Source organism: Solea solea, chromosome 9 (assembly GCF_958295425.1).
Source record: "Solea solea chromosome 9, fSolSol10.1, whole genome shotgun sequence".
Lineage (NCBI taxonomy): Eukaryota > Metazoa > Chordata > Actinopteri > Pleuronectiformes > Soleidae > Solea > Solea solea.
The window spans coordinates 12,093,989-12,109,044 of NC_081142.1; the positions used below are offsets into that span (position 1 = coordinate 12,093,989).

The 15,056-nt window shown below is 41.7% G+C and overlaps 1 protein-coding gene across 4 annotated transcripts in view; it reads left to right on the forward strand.

Annotated features, from left to right (window-relative positions):
• The window catches only part of opa1 (OPA1 mitochondrial dynamin like GTPase), a 31,942-nt gene extending 17,772 nt beyond the window's left edge, over positions 1-14,170 (forward strand). For all 4 annotated transcript variants that reach the window (XM_058638614.1, XM_058638616.1, XM_058638615.1 and 1 more), the window contains 2 exons: positions 13,614-13,693; positions 13,852-14,170. In XM_058638614.1, coding sequence (XP_058494597.1) covers positions 13,614-13,678 — 65 coding nt within the window. In that variant the 3' untranslated portion in view covers positions 13,679-13,693; positions 13,852-14,170. The remainder of the gene's footprint in view (positions 1-13,613; positions 13,694-13,851) is intronic.
• The last annotated feature ends 886 nt before the right edge of the window (positions 14,171-15,056 follow it).

Consider the following 15,056-nt stretch of genomic DNA (forward strand, 5'->3'; position numbering starts at 1 on the left):
AAGGTGGCAGTGGTGCTTAAGGGATCCGTATTGACTAGTCTGTTAAAGCAGGACTCATTCAGGAAATGGTTCATACTAATACAGACAAGTTCAAATAACTGGGATGTGAATTGGCCAGCTGCTTTACTACTGTTTTCTCATACTCTTGGTAATTCTTCATGTAATACGCAGTAATTCTGTCGCATCGTTTATACAGTTGTATGTAGATATGAACCAGTCTTTGTAGGTGTTGGATGAACATTAGGTAGTTTTAGTGTTTTGTTTTTTTTCTTTTAATGGTCACCGACCTCTCATAAGCAAAAACACCATGCTGAGCTCTGTATGTGTGTGACTTTTGATATCATGTTTATGTACATGGATGCATGTTGATGCTGATGATGTGTTTTTACAGTCTATTTGAACATCTGCTGTTGCACATAAGAATGTAAGGAAAGTAGGGAATGGTTTACTATTTCCTTGTCAGTCGTCATTGTATCAGTTAACACAACCTTACTGGGTGTTGACATGTCCACAAAGGATGCCAAGTCTTTTTCTCTGTCTTTGTCAATTAATTATTTCTTGAGGGACTCGTGCACTCCAGAGTATGGTGACAGCTACTTGTTCAGAGAATAAGGCAATGTCAGATGATTTAGTTTTACCAAATGGCATCTATCTAAACATGCTAAAATATGGTCATGTAAACGAAATGACTGGATTAGGTTTATTTAAATGAACAATTTGGTTCCAAAATCAGATGTCTGCCACTTAAAATGATTTTTTTATCTTAAAGTCATGTTTATTTTATGTTAGTGAGAGTTACAAGTGTCTAAATTTGAGTTTCTACAACTTACAAACACTGTGACCATACGAGTCATGCGTTATCCATTTTCTCCAGCTATGTAGTGACAGAGACTTGATTTACGGTGCTTTGCCCTCTGGCCCTGAGAAATCGCATCCGTCTGACTGAGTCCTGCTGCCAGATATTCTAAACTTTTACATGCAGAATCTAAGTGAAGTGAGGTCCTGCTTGGACCCGCACATTTAAACATTAACATTATTTGTTTAAGCCCTTACACATGCATACTATCATTGGTTTCTTCCTTCACATGGGCTTCCTGACTACTGATTGATGACTTGTGTTTTAAAAGCCTTGAGGTGAAAATGTGTGAGGACAGCCTAAACAAAGCTTTATCTCTAACCTTAACTATAACCAGTTAATGCTTAACCTGACTGCAATTCAAATCTTAGCCCTAACCTTAGTAACCAGTACCTCAGTAATAAGGTTCTACCTCATTAAGGAACTGGTTGTGGTCTCCATGAGAACTACTGCCCCTGACCTGGTCAGTGTTTATGCCAGAAAAGGTCCTACAGAGAGGTAACAAATACAAGTACACACTCACACAGACACAACCCTTAAGACTTTGGCACAGTACTGTATAAAACTATTGTGCCTTTCAAAAGACAAATGTTTAGACAAACACACATCCACAGTCATATACATATTCAAACAAGCATGTCAATGCATACAGGCACAGACTAATTTTCAATAACACCAGCCTAGGGGAGAGAAGAGCACACAGACACACAGTCCTCTCTCCATTCCACACACTCTCTGGGATGCCCAGACCTGCCTGGCCTTGCAAATCCCATAAGGCAAGTCGATCCCAAACTTTCCCAGACAGCCATGAAGTTCTCACTTCTCACAACCAAAGACTCCTCTCAGCAGTAGATGTGTGAATATGGTTGAAATCTGTCATGGGATCCTATAGGGTTGTGACACACCTGTTCATAAATGCACACACTTTGACAGGCTCCTGCGGTCTATTATGGGAACCATTACACTTTGCTGGCTGTTATATATCTTAGGTTTAAGTTGTTTCACTTTTACAATAGTAAATAAAGACTTAAGAGTATGCTATCGTTCTTTACACTTCAAGGCAATTTTAACAGGGCCACCCAGTCCAGTCATTTGTGAACATCTTAGGGCCAACGATGCATTTTACAGCGTTGTCTTCTACTTTAAGGTCTTTGGGGCTAAACCCATTAAGACCTCTACTGTGAACCAGGGCTGCTACGGTTGTTTGATTAATTGATTACTCAATGAATTGTCAACTATTTTAATTATTGAATTAGTGTTTTTTTCAGTTAATAATTAAAGGGCTATTTTTCAAATGTGAATATATTTGGTTTAGTTGTTTTATATAACAAAGAAATAACTGAAAATGAATAATTTTGTTTTATTGACAAACAAATTATTACATTTTATGGACCAAAAAACGAATTGATTAAGCAATTGATTATGAAATGAATTGCATTATCCCCATGTTTCTCTTCCGTTACTTCATGTCTGTGTCTACAGAACACTTTAAAAAGTCTAGTAACTCATTTATGTTCTGGCTCATACACATATCAACATAGTTCTACCCCTTGATCCTAGATTTCAATCCAACAAGTGAGAGTGTGTTGCAGATTTGTTGCTTTGTCAGTCTATGGAGTTGAGTCAGTGGTTGAGTGGAGGATGATCTGGGTCATTAGATGCACAGGCCTTTCTGTGTAATGCAACCTTGACCGTGTGTGTGGGCGTGGGTATGAAGGTCCATCAGTCTAGACTGAGCTGCATGGCTGATGGGAGTACTTGACGACATGCCTCAAAGTATAAAATGAGCAGGCGTTCTGGGGATTTTTGAAAAAAATCACATCAAAAACTTGTGCAGCTCTTCAAAGTTTAATTGCTGTTCAAAGCATGTTTTTAACTCGGTTGGTTGTGCACTGACATGTCCAGTTACTGTTCATGTCGCACTTTCACAATTTCTCGATAGGAGAGAATACTTTATTTTATTTCAATATTTCAATATATTAATTAATTAATTAATTAATTAATTAACAGAAGTATCAATATAATATTTATGCACTGTGCAAAACTTTTAAAAAAGGAATCAACATTTCTTCAACTTTCAGGGTTATAACTGACCTAGACATGCAGTGTTAGATTAAATTGGGTTTGTGGATGTCTTTTTGAGAAACAAACTTACTTAATGCATTACACACACACATTCTTCAGCATTTTAAAAGACAGCAGGTCAGATGGCCTCAGGCCCAAACTATCACCTGACCCCACAGGTCAGCCACCCAGCTAGTTCCATAGCCTGCTTGATCTATCTCTCTCTCTTTTCTCTCTCAATCTTTCTGGATCTGCCTTTGTCACCATCTTCCCGTTCTTCTTACTTGACGAAAAAAAAATGACAATAACAAAAATAACAGACAAGAGACGACCTCTCGTATAAGTAAATGAGGGAAGAAAGGGTGAGAGATAGGACGTGGGAGACAGGATAAACACGCTCAACAAAGGCAGAAATGTGCTCCAAGGGGCAGTTTGCTGTTAAGCTTTTTCTGCCCCTACTCGCAGACGGGCCCAGCATCGCTCGGGTTACAAATTCAGGTCATGTGTGTGTGTTAGTGAGTGAAAGTGTGAAAGCACCAGTAATGAGTGGTAGAATGTGTATCCCAAAGAGGTGTGTGTGTTTGTCAGCATGTGCCAGACCAGCTGTATGGCACAGTGCCATCTCTGGAGCACAGCCCAGTCCTAATGTGCATGCACAGGCCTCTTAGGAGACCACTGGGATGTTGCTTGGCTGTCTCATTGCCCCTCATAGAGATTTTTGTGTGTGTGCAGTATGTGTTTAGAGGAAAAGTACTGTTGCCTGGTTTGAGACGGTGCACTAGTTTGAGTGTGTTTCCACTACTCCATCACTAATTACTCTACTATGATACAGTGTTTTTTTTACACATAGTGTCATCTTATTTCTTAAAGTTGCTCTTACATGTTCCTACATCATGGCAAAAAGAAAATAGGGGAGATAGAGCCTTTTCTGTGGCATCTCCTAAGCTGTGGAACAGCCTTCCTTTACATGTCAGAGCTGCCCAGACCCTTGAGCAATTCTCGCTGGCTTTTAACACTAGTTAGGAAAGACACCTTGGCCTCACTGTACAGTCACGAGTAGTTGTCTTGTTCTGTTCTTGTTGTTTGTTATTTATTGATGTTTTGTTTATTTATTTCACGCTTGGTTCATGTTCCCTCTTCCTCTTGTTCTCTCCCTTTCCTCCTATTTTATTTTTTATTTGATTGTTTGATTGTTGACTTGTTGCCTCCGTCTCTCTCCTTGTCTCCTTGTTGTCTCTCCTTTTCTCTCCCCCACCTCTCCTCTGTCCCCTATTTTCCTCTCACTCCAACCAGCCGAGGCAGATGACTGCACATCTTTGAGTCTGGTTGTCTCAGAGATTTCTTCCTGTTAAAAAGGAGCTAGTTTCTCTCCACTGATTCTTAGTGCTTGTTCATTGTGTGATCTGTTAGACTTCTTGCCTTACCAGAAAAGAGGCCTTGTAATATTTGATAAGGCTTGATTGGACTTTGTAACATTAAGAAAAGTGCTATATAAATAACGTTTATTATTATTATTATTATAATAATGTCAGTTTTAATCGTGTATCTTCCCACAATGTTAATTTAGTTTCATGCCTTATTACCTCGTCTAATTTATCTGTTTACAAGTGACCTGCAGCCTGACTTTTCTTGCCATTTTGGTGAATTGTTATGGATGTGACAGCACCAATCATTTTTTTTATTTCTTCCCCACTCTTCTTCTAATTCTGTCACATGAGGAGGCATAAATTCTCCCTGGCTGTCACTTCCGTTTAGATGGCTGCCCTGTCAGATTGATGAAGAGTGCACCGGCATGACACACAGACGCACCGTCTCTTTGACATGTAATTACCGTCAGCCTGTCCTTACTGTTAAAGTAAAGTCTTAGTAATTAATTTCTTAGTGCGGAGAAAGGAGAATGAATATACAGTTCTATTGTTTTTTTGACTCTGGATATTTGTATTCCACACCATCGTGGTGGGCGTTGACATACTGTGGTCTATATTAGAAGTTATCCATTGTGGCTTTCAGTGAAACAAATAGAAGTTACATTTCTCATTTGCTAATAGATCCAAATCCGTTTGACAAGTTGCGAGCGAGATTTTAGTTTCTTTTTTTTTTATCTGAAACTGTCCTGTATAGTACAGTTCCTCCATTATATGTGCAGTGAAGTTTTTTACAGGACTTGATTACAGCAAAATCAAGTCCGCGTGGTGGCTTCGGCTAATTTAAATGACTACACACATGGCTAATTAAAAATGGCACTGAATTCACATTCACCGCAGGCTTGTTTTAACTGATGACTGCAACAGTGTGCACAAAATGATGGGTCTCATCTTTGTGCTGAGGCCATGTGAGGGTTAAGGAATTAAAGGTGTCAACTGAATGTGCTCTCCAGAATAGTGATAATGTGTGAAGTGTTTGCATGTTTGCACATGCTGTCACTTTCTCCTTTTCCTTCATCTTGTGTAGAAGCAGAATACAATAAAGCTGTGGTTGTCTGGGCTTGCTCACCGGAATGCCCTCTCAGCCTCACGCTCACTTTGTTCCTTTCATCTTCTCCCCCACCTCCCTCTTTTGAGCAGCTTCCTCCAGAGTGATTAGCGAGGGCTCAGTAGAAGTGTGTCTCTGCTCCCTTCTGCTGTAAGGAATGACGTATCATCTTAAGGTGCTGTGTACACATGTGCCTCTATGTCGGAGGGAGAGAAGCAGAGGCTACCAGTGTGGCGCTGGTGCTCTTGCACAGCTGGTTCATGCTTTGTGTGCAGCTTCAGGGACACGTTCTGTTGCTTCAGTGTCCATGCACAGAAAAGCTTTATTATTTTAAGGCTCCTATTGATGATGTGTACTAAAACTAATCAAAGATCCAGTCATTTAAATGTTTTTATTAAGTTGTTTTAGTTTCATCACACTTCAGTGTACTGTGCAATCAGAAAGACCTTTTGATGTCATGCCAAAGTGATCTTTACATCTACAAGTATTCATTAGGTGCAATATCAGACTAACGTTTTCTTAGGAAACTTAATTTGGGTATTTTCTGCCATTCCTTCCTGCGGATCCACTTAAGATTTGTGGAAAAGTCATCGAGTCCTTGTCCGGTGTTGCACGTTAGACCTAAGCCACTCATTCATTGTCTTGGCTGTGCTTCGGATAATGGTCCTGATGGAAGTGAACCAGCAGACCAGTCTGGTCCTGTGTGCTCTGGACCGTGTTATAATGAAGGACATCTGTGTACTTTGCTGCTGAAAAAAAAAAAAACACCCAGACAGTATGATGCTGCCACCACCACACTTCACTGTTGGTTGTAGTGTTGGGCAAGCGTTGAGGAGAGACTTCTGTCTGCCCACTCTGCCAGAAAGCCTGAATCACAGAAGTGTTGGAGTGATGGTCATCCTTCTGGATGTTTGTCACATCTCTGTGCATGATCTCTGCGGCTCAACCAGAGCAAACATTGCTTTCTTGCTCAGTTTGTCCATGTTCAGCTCTAGAATGAGTCTTGGTTGATGTATGGATTTCTTCCATTTAATTTGAACAAGCTATTTTGGGCTTGTGAGTCTTTAATTGATGTTTTGCAGATCTCCCCATATTTGCACATATACTGAAATGGTCACAGCAAAGAGTTCATGACTGTGTATACACAGTTCTCCCACTCACATTGAACTTTTTTGTTTGTTCACGTGTTGTCTTACCTTCACTTATATATAAGGAGCACAAAATGGGCCTGGGCACGTCAAAGCAGTAATATATTTAATTGCCGTATGTACAGAACTACCTCTCATCCTTATTCTTCTTCCCCTTTGGCATTTTATCGCATTTGGAGTTGCATTACTGCCTTTTTTTCCAGTTTTCTTTGCTTCCTTCTTCTCTTCTCTCATGCTATATCTTAATGTTGAACTTTACAATCGTTCTTTATAACACATGCAGAATTTAAATTTACATAATTTATCCACTGACCAGTTATCCTTATATTTAACAGAGATGTTGATCCCAATCTCCTGAACATCATAAAGTTTTTCTTTCTATAAACCTCCTGGTGATTCTTCCTGACCACAGTCTACTCTGATCTTAACAGGCACGTAGTTATCTTTGTGACATTGTAAACTGAGATGCTCAGTAGTGTTACAGTAGAAGTTTGTTTTCTCCCTGCAGAGCAGGAAAACCACAGGCTGCTGTGTTGCTGCCAAATGATCCATTTTCTCCCCAGGTGTGTCAAGTACACAAACGGTAGTTGTCATAACACCAGTATAAATGAGGCAGTTCATAAACAGGCTTACAACTTTTCTATCGCAAAGTACCTCAAACATCTATAATTGTCTGGAGGATTCTTTTCCACATGTTATGGCAGCTTGGATTAGGTTGGATTTGTGAAGAACCAGTTTTAAAAAGAACCAATTTAATAACAGTTTACAATTAAAGTTTACCACATCAGGCTTTTCTCCAATTACAAAGGATGTTTTGATATTGCCGTATTTCTTTTCAGAAAGTTCATCGCCCTTGTTTTCTTTTCATATAGTTGATAATTATAATTGTTTATGTTAACTGAATCAAACTCTGGCTCAGGATGGACGCAAAAGCAGAAACCCGGACAGGCTCCTGGTTTGTTTGGTCTGGGCCTCAAGCTGCGTTATTTAGAGGCTGAGCAGTACATGTTTCTTTGTGGCACATGAAGTTGCCGCAGCTGCACTGCTCCCTCTCACTTGGAGTCAGGTGCCACAGGAAATATGAAACAAAATGCACCATAAATTGGGTTAATTTTTATAGCACTCATCTATTCCCAGTACAAAAAAAAAAGGCAATTGTTAGGAGGTTTGATCACTGGAAATCGGACTGAAGTGAGACTTGCTCTTTGCTCTGTTGTTCCTCTCTTTAAAAGGCTGATTTTAGCATGTTGCATCACTTGCTTGTTATTTTTACACTCTGCATTTATGCTCTCTTTATATCTCCCATCATAATTTTTAGATAGTTGTAAAACATGAGGAGTCTCTTATTCCCCTCTGCTTCTCCTCCTCCTCCTCCCCCACCTCATCTCAGCTCCAACCAGCCACCTGCCTCCATTTACCAAAGTTATGACCTGCTCCTCTTTCCACTTTCCCATCACCCAACTCTTCCGTCTTATTCCCTCCCCGAAGCTCTTTCTCACTTCCTCCCTTCCCTTTGGTACATCCATCCTTCCTCCCTTGTCAGAACCAAGGAATGTCTTTCTAAGGTGTTGCACAGACATATTGTATGCAGCCGTCCAGAATCAGTTTTATAACCACATTATAATACGCTTGTTTTTCACTGGCCATGGACCACTTACATACTGTCTGTGTAACTATTTATTGCAGCAGTAAAAATGTGTTTGTCCCTGAAAATACATTTCTACTTAATAAGGAAGATTGACGACTTGGTTGTGAGCAACAGCGCTGTGCCACAAATCCTAATATTTACAGTCAGATTAAGTTGGCTGATGGACTTTCTCCAGATGATATGGCTGCTTCTGAATCATCTCCCGAGACACAAAGTCAGGAAATAACTCCGTTGGAGTTGGGGAATAAGAAAAAAGGAGCTGTGTGTTTTAAACAACCAATCAAGAGGTGATGATGGAGGTGGTTACAAAGAAATGAAACTGTGAAGGAGAATGTGAAGCCATCTTTAGTTCTCCTCAGGGGCAGGGAGATAGAGCCAGTGTGGGAAAATCGGAAAAAGGAGGCGGCGTGTGATGGGAGGGGAACTTCAACAAGGCTTCTGTTCACATTTTCCAGCCCAGCATGGCCACCAGGGACCCATTCCCACAGATCCACTTGTCACTCACACATGCATGAACATAAATACACACAAAGATCTGACATCAGGTGCTGGTTAAGATGAGGTAATAGGAAAACCATACATTCAGCTCTGTAACAGTTTGGTTGGAAGTTTCTCATGCTATGAACATGCAACCTTAGAGACTAGTCTAACAATAGTGCTGTCTGGTTTTTAGACGAGATAGAAACAAAGTGTTATGACGTTTACGGGTGCTGTGCCTCTTTTGTCTGCGCCAGAAGCACTTTCTTTTCTGCTTTACTGCAACAAAAGAAAAACATCTGCAGTTCTACTGAAACCAGCCTGTAAACCTGAGGACGACTTTTCCAGGTGATCAAATTAATTCCAGGTGTGTGAGTGCCTCTGTGTTATATGGATGTATAGATGTTTGAGGTCCGTGTTTGTTTACCCGAGGGCAGCAGAGGGTAGACTGTATAATCACTCTTTGGCATCAAGAGAAGGGACTGAGAGTGAGGTGATTAGAATTGGAAGTTTTTCATTGAAGGCTTTCATTTCAACAGTGCTAGATGCATGCAAGTGTTTCCAACCTCAAGTGTGATTGCTTGTTTTGTCCTCGCACCTTTTGGCTGATTCAGCAAAAGAGATTTTCACTGAGGGATTATGACAGGATCTGAGTTCAAACCAGACCCGTCAGCCCCACGTCCTCAGGCTCATGTGGCTCCTGAAGACGGATTGCCACTTAACTTCAGCGCAGACCTCCATTCGAGTGCAAAAGGTGAGTCTTGGAAAACCAAGATCCAAGACATGCTGTGATTTACACTGTGAGCCATAAGCAGACTCGCTGTCTCGGAACCACCTCATTTTTAAGAATGGTTTGGAATAGTGGAGTGGTGATTGTTTGCTGCTGTATTTAGACGATGTGTTCCAGTTGGTCTGTGTCCTCTTCCCTTAAGCCACTATCTCCCATCTTCATCTGCACTAAAAAAAAACAACGCAATGCTTGTCAATAAAACCTGCTCCTCACCTGGCTCGTTCAGAAGATTCTCCCTGCATTTGCTGTTTTTGTTTAGTCTACCCCTCGGCTGACCCCACGTTGTGACCCGTTAAGGCTCATGTATGTCTTTCCCCAGGCTGGGCTGTTCTCTCCTGGGCATCTGTTTTCTAGATAAGAGTCATGAGTGTCAGGACTGATTCATTGCTGTGTCACTGACATGGTGTTTGGGCCGTCGACAGAACCGCTCTCCCCGTGTCTGCGTCCCCCGTGGTCCAGTTTTTATAACATGACAATCTAGATTTAGTGACAGATCAAGCAGCACAATGGAGAAACGGGCTTTTCTGTTTGTTACATTAAGAGATCATTTTTCACTGAAGGCAACAGCAGACCGTTTAAACATTTAGTGTCTCCACCTACGCTGTGACCTTGGCAGCTATGAGATATTAAAAAAGTTTCTTCCTGAATTATGGCAGGGTGGGACGGGAACCAAACCCTCCACCCCACTGTCTCCAGTGACCATGCTGTGCGACCTGCTGCTGTCTTGTCAGAAGAGCAACATTCTGATGTAACTTCAGCCGTGGCACCAAACCTCATCCACTGAAGTCTTTCTGTTGCCACTTCTTCATATCAGCCTTCTTTTTCTTTACCGTTCCCTTTCACATCCACTGAAGAAGAGTAGCCATCTCCCATAGGAAGAGGATTAGTCCTTTTTTCTCGATCTCACAATAAGTTGCAGGCCTCCCTCTCATCTGATTCCCTCCTCTGTTCTCCATCGCCTCTGTGGTGGCTACTTGTCCAGCAGGGCCGCAGAGCTTCACAGTCTAATTACATGTCAATTAAAGGATTTCTGGCTTGGCCGTCCTTCTGCCAGCGCTTAGGCCATCGCAGGCTTAGGGGACTCTACTGAGTGAGAGTGAATGAGATATCATTTCATGTGGAGATCAGCCAAGAGAAGGCCTTGAAAAGACTGGGGGGAACGGCTCCCTTCTTTTTCCTCTGAATGTGCAAGAGTCCCTCCGCCCTCGGCACCCACACAACACCCAGCATCTATCCCAAGGGGCCTCTGGGATAGAGGCCAGAGGATTATGGGAATATTCATGACCAGATAAAGGGGTGAGCGGTTGAATGACTGTGTTTTGGGCTCATCTCTTAGGTAAACAGGAGTCTAAATGGGGTTTTAGATCTCTACTCCCACTGCTCATTGAGGAGCAGGCTATGGTGACTCTGTCCACTGTTTTTTTTTGTTGCATTTCTACAGGATGGTGATGAGAAAGCCTTTTGTCGCCTTCTCTTGTTGTCGCTGCTCTCTTTTGGTGGCAAACACATGGTGTCAGGAGAAATTGGTTCCTCAGTTTTTATTCACAGAATATTCTAAATTCAGTCGTTCACATTCACCCGTAACCCGTTTTAAGTATCCTGTTTTATAGGAATGGCCCTTGCTGCACTGATTAATGTGGTGGAACTTTAATATACCCAACTACGGTCATGAGAATTAAGTGACAGAATCAAAATACTCTGGGATCGAGAGTGTGGCGCCAATATACTTAGCCTACAGGTGTGAGTGTAAGGGGTCTAATCCAAATGTGCGTTATTTAATTGTAACCACAGTTTTGGCTGGGGATTTAATGGGAGTGCAGGTGAAAATGAGAATGATTTTCACTCATCAACTTTCTCAGCCAGTCGAGAGATTTACACCAGTCTCTCGTGTTTCACTGCCTCCAGTCAAACCTCTACCCTCCTGCTGCCCCCATTGATCTGGCAGAACTCGGTGCCGCTGCCCGACAGTTGGCAGGATCCCTAATGTTTGACCCGCGTAAAGCAGTCTGCATCTGAAACCTGCGGCTTCGTTAAGCACCTTATCGTCAGCCACATCTAAACCCAGTTAAAGGCTTTGAAGCCTGAGCCCGGGGATTTCCCGTGTTTTGATGATCTGACAGTCGGTACCCTCCTACACACCAGCCCAAACTCAACACCCTCGCGTCTCCTTTACTTCGGGTCAGATAGATGTCGAGAATCCTGCTCTGATTGGCTTGGATGGAGTTAAGTTGTCCCGTGGTCAGGGTGCACAACCCACACAGCTGAACTCTGTCTGTGCCCTGCTGTGGGTTGTGTGTTGGAATGGTGTACCACAGGGTTATGTTTCATTCAACCCCACACCTGCTGCAGTGACTTGTCAGCCTGCCCTTCGACAGGCCCCTTTAATGCCTCCATTAGGTGTTGTAATCTCCCCCATAACGCCCTGCCATTTTGCCTGTGTGTTAACAGAGTATCAAAGGCCAGGGATTTTTTTTTTTTTTGGTTTAAAACCACCTGCCAACACTGAGTGTGTAGGAAGGTAGCAGGACTGGAGAGTTCTTGCTGGTTCCAGGTAATTATGTGTATAGGCGTACACGGGACTGTGCACCATTCAGGGCCACAGCTTTTCTGTCTGTCAATTTTCCCAGATCTATCTACGTGTGTATGTGTGTGTGTGCGCCTCATGTGTTATCCAGCACTTCACAGCTCTGCTAATATTTCAGGACGTGTGCGGGGGTGTGTCTGCCTCTCTCCTACTACCCATTTGCTTTTCATCCATCAGGAAAAGGATACCTCTGCAGCCGTGCTCCCATCAAAGGGGCTGCACACAAGCCTCTCACTACAATATTTAGTTTCACTCCAAAGCACGCACACAGTTATCACCTTTGTGACGACCTGAAATGGACACTTAGGGACATTGTTGCTCTGAGGTCCAAACCACGGTGATTTATCTCCCTGAAGAAGGACAAGTCCTTTTTAGATCTGTTGTCATTGGGCCCACTCGTAGGAAAACAGTCAACAATAGGTCGACCGATGTATCTCGTGTGACAGATTGATCAAGATACAGCAGCGTTAGTTTGTTCTTCAGAGCTCGTGTTTGGATTTGTGCTTGGGGGAGATCCAGACAGATTAGCGAGGGTGAAGCTGGAGAGCCGACCAGTTCTGGAGCTGCAGCTGGCAGTGCGAGCCTTAGCTTCCCTTTCTCTGCGTTGGCCTGTAGACTTCCTTCAGCCACTGTTTGATTAGCGATTAAGAGCGCTTTAGATGGCTCGCTCGTCTCGTGTGACAGTACATGTTGGATGGACGGATTGCTGGTTCTTATGCAGTCTCCAGACAATAGGAGTGTACTCATGAATAGAAGTGACTGACTGTTTTTCCAGTAAATTCCCTCCTTTCATGTGAAATGTTGTTGTTATGGTATCTCCTCCTGTCCATTAGCAATGTGCCCGGGAGGTACATACCATGAAAAGAGGTTGGTGAGGGCTTTGATGTGGTCTCTGCTAACTGGGAAAAGGCTACGCTGTTCTTCATCATCAGATGCATGAGGAAGGTCTTGAGGTTTGGCTGTCACTGTCGGAGGCAACCATCTGGTGTTTTGGTGGAAAACGCGAGGGGATTTTCTACCTGCAGAAGAATCACTGTAGCAGAGGAAATTAGTTTCATGTTCTTTATCTTAAGAACAGATTTAATATCTGATGGAACCTCAATCAATACTAATGAAAATAACAGTCATATGTTAAGTTATGTTCATCATCAGTCGTCCTAACAGTTATTTCCCTAAACAACCTTTCATTATTTATCTCCTTTTTGATAATTGATGATGGTAAAGAAATGTGCATCAGTATCAGCATCAGTCCAGTTGATGTCTCATATTGTCAGACCAATTACCCAAAACCCAAAGATGTCTTGATTATGCTCATATTTAAGAAGCTGTTGGTGTTATTTGGCTTTTTATTTACATTTATGACTTGACTGGTTCATTTTATTTTAAACCAGTGGTTTACTTTATAACGAAAGTATTTCAGGTCTGCAGCAAAACATCCATAAAACATTTGATCTGTTCCAAGATCACTGAGAATGCATTTTGTAAGGCAGGAAACTTCATGTTTGTGTGTGTCAGTATATTTGTTTGTGTTTTACAGTTTGACTAACCGACATACTTTGTGTGCTTCTCTGCAGAGAAAGTTCGTGAGATCCAGGAAAAACTTGAAGCCTTCATAGAAGCTCTTCATAAGGAGAAATAAAAAAGACAAACCTAGGTACTTTCCTCTGTCATATAGTCATGATCACTAAGTTATGGATATAGTATGTAACATTTGTATATGTGTATACACAAATGTAAATGTGTCAATCAGATTTGTCAGCAGCACAAATGATAACTGATTGTTTCTTTTCGTTTTTTTTTTTATCTTCACAGAACTATTAAAAGAACATTTTTGGATCACAAGAGAGAAATGCACTGAACAGAGACAAGTAAATGTGTAAATGACCCGTCTGCTCCCCCCCCGTCCTCACCTCAACACTCACCTGGTTTTAATGCTCCTGGCTTTGCTTCCTTGGACACGATGGAAAGATGGATGAGATTGAGGAAAATTTACTAAACAGTTGTTTTCCCCCCTTCCTCTTTGTGGGGTGTCCCTCCCTCATCAGTGTGGGGGACACCGGCACAGAAGCCCAAAACAAGACAATAATAAGACCGCTTGCATTGTGCTTGAAATAAATGAGTATTGTTTTCATGTTTATCTCCCCACTTTCTTCCTTTTTTTCTTCCTTTCTTTAGTTCCTGGCCTGTGGTGTGTGTGTGTGTGTGTGTGTGTGTCTATACAAGATAGTGTGAGTGTGAGAATTCACTAATCTGTGTAGCAAGAAACACTTAGTACTGGCACTAATCCTGTATCTCCCTCAGTAGATAGAACGTGTAAAGATTTGTATTTTTTATTTTTTTTGCACCAAAGCACTTAAATCATCTCTTCAGACTATATTAGTTAATAATATTTGACCGTTTCTTCCTGGCAACATCTTCAGCTTCCGCTGCATTGTATTAACAGGATACAATCAACTCGGACAGGAAATTATACGACATAAAGATTTCTTTTCTTATTTTTCTTTTTTTTCAAATCACCCATTATGCCTCCAATTCAGGTTTTGTCTGTTAATCTGTGTTTCTCTGTCATTATACATCACCGTGTCATGTTGTTACTGACAGTGATACTAGTAAATAGGATGCCTCTTCATAGATTTCAAATATAAATATAAAGGATGTTTATTGATCATTCACTCATTTCTGCAGTTTATTGAACAGATTGTGATCTTATCCCCAGTCCCTCAGACTTGAACTGTATATTTGTTTACATGTAACTTATTATACCCTTCGACACTCGGGTTACATCGTCAGTTAACAGTTGGTTTGAAAATACAGCAACAACAAAATTGCATGACACTGTCTCTATTTGTCTTGTGTCCATGTGTTTCAGTTATGCTGGAGTAGGAGGATTCCCGGCATGTGTTTGCAAACTTCACCAGGTTTTAATGTCCTTTGTTTGATCACTAATTCTTTGTACATATTCAAAGCACAGGCTCGGCTGTTATTATCCACTCCGCCCTCTCCCGTGTTTGTGATCC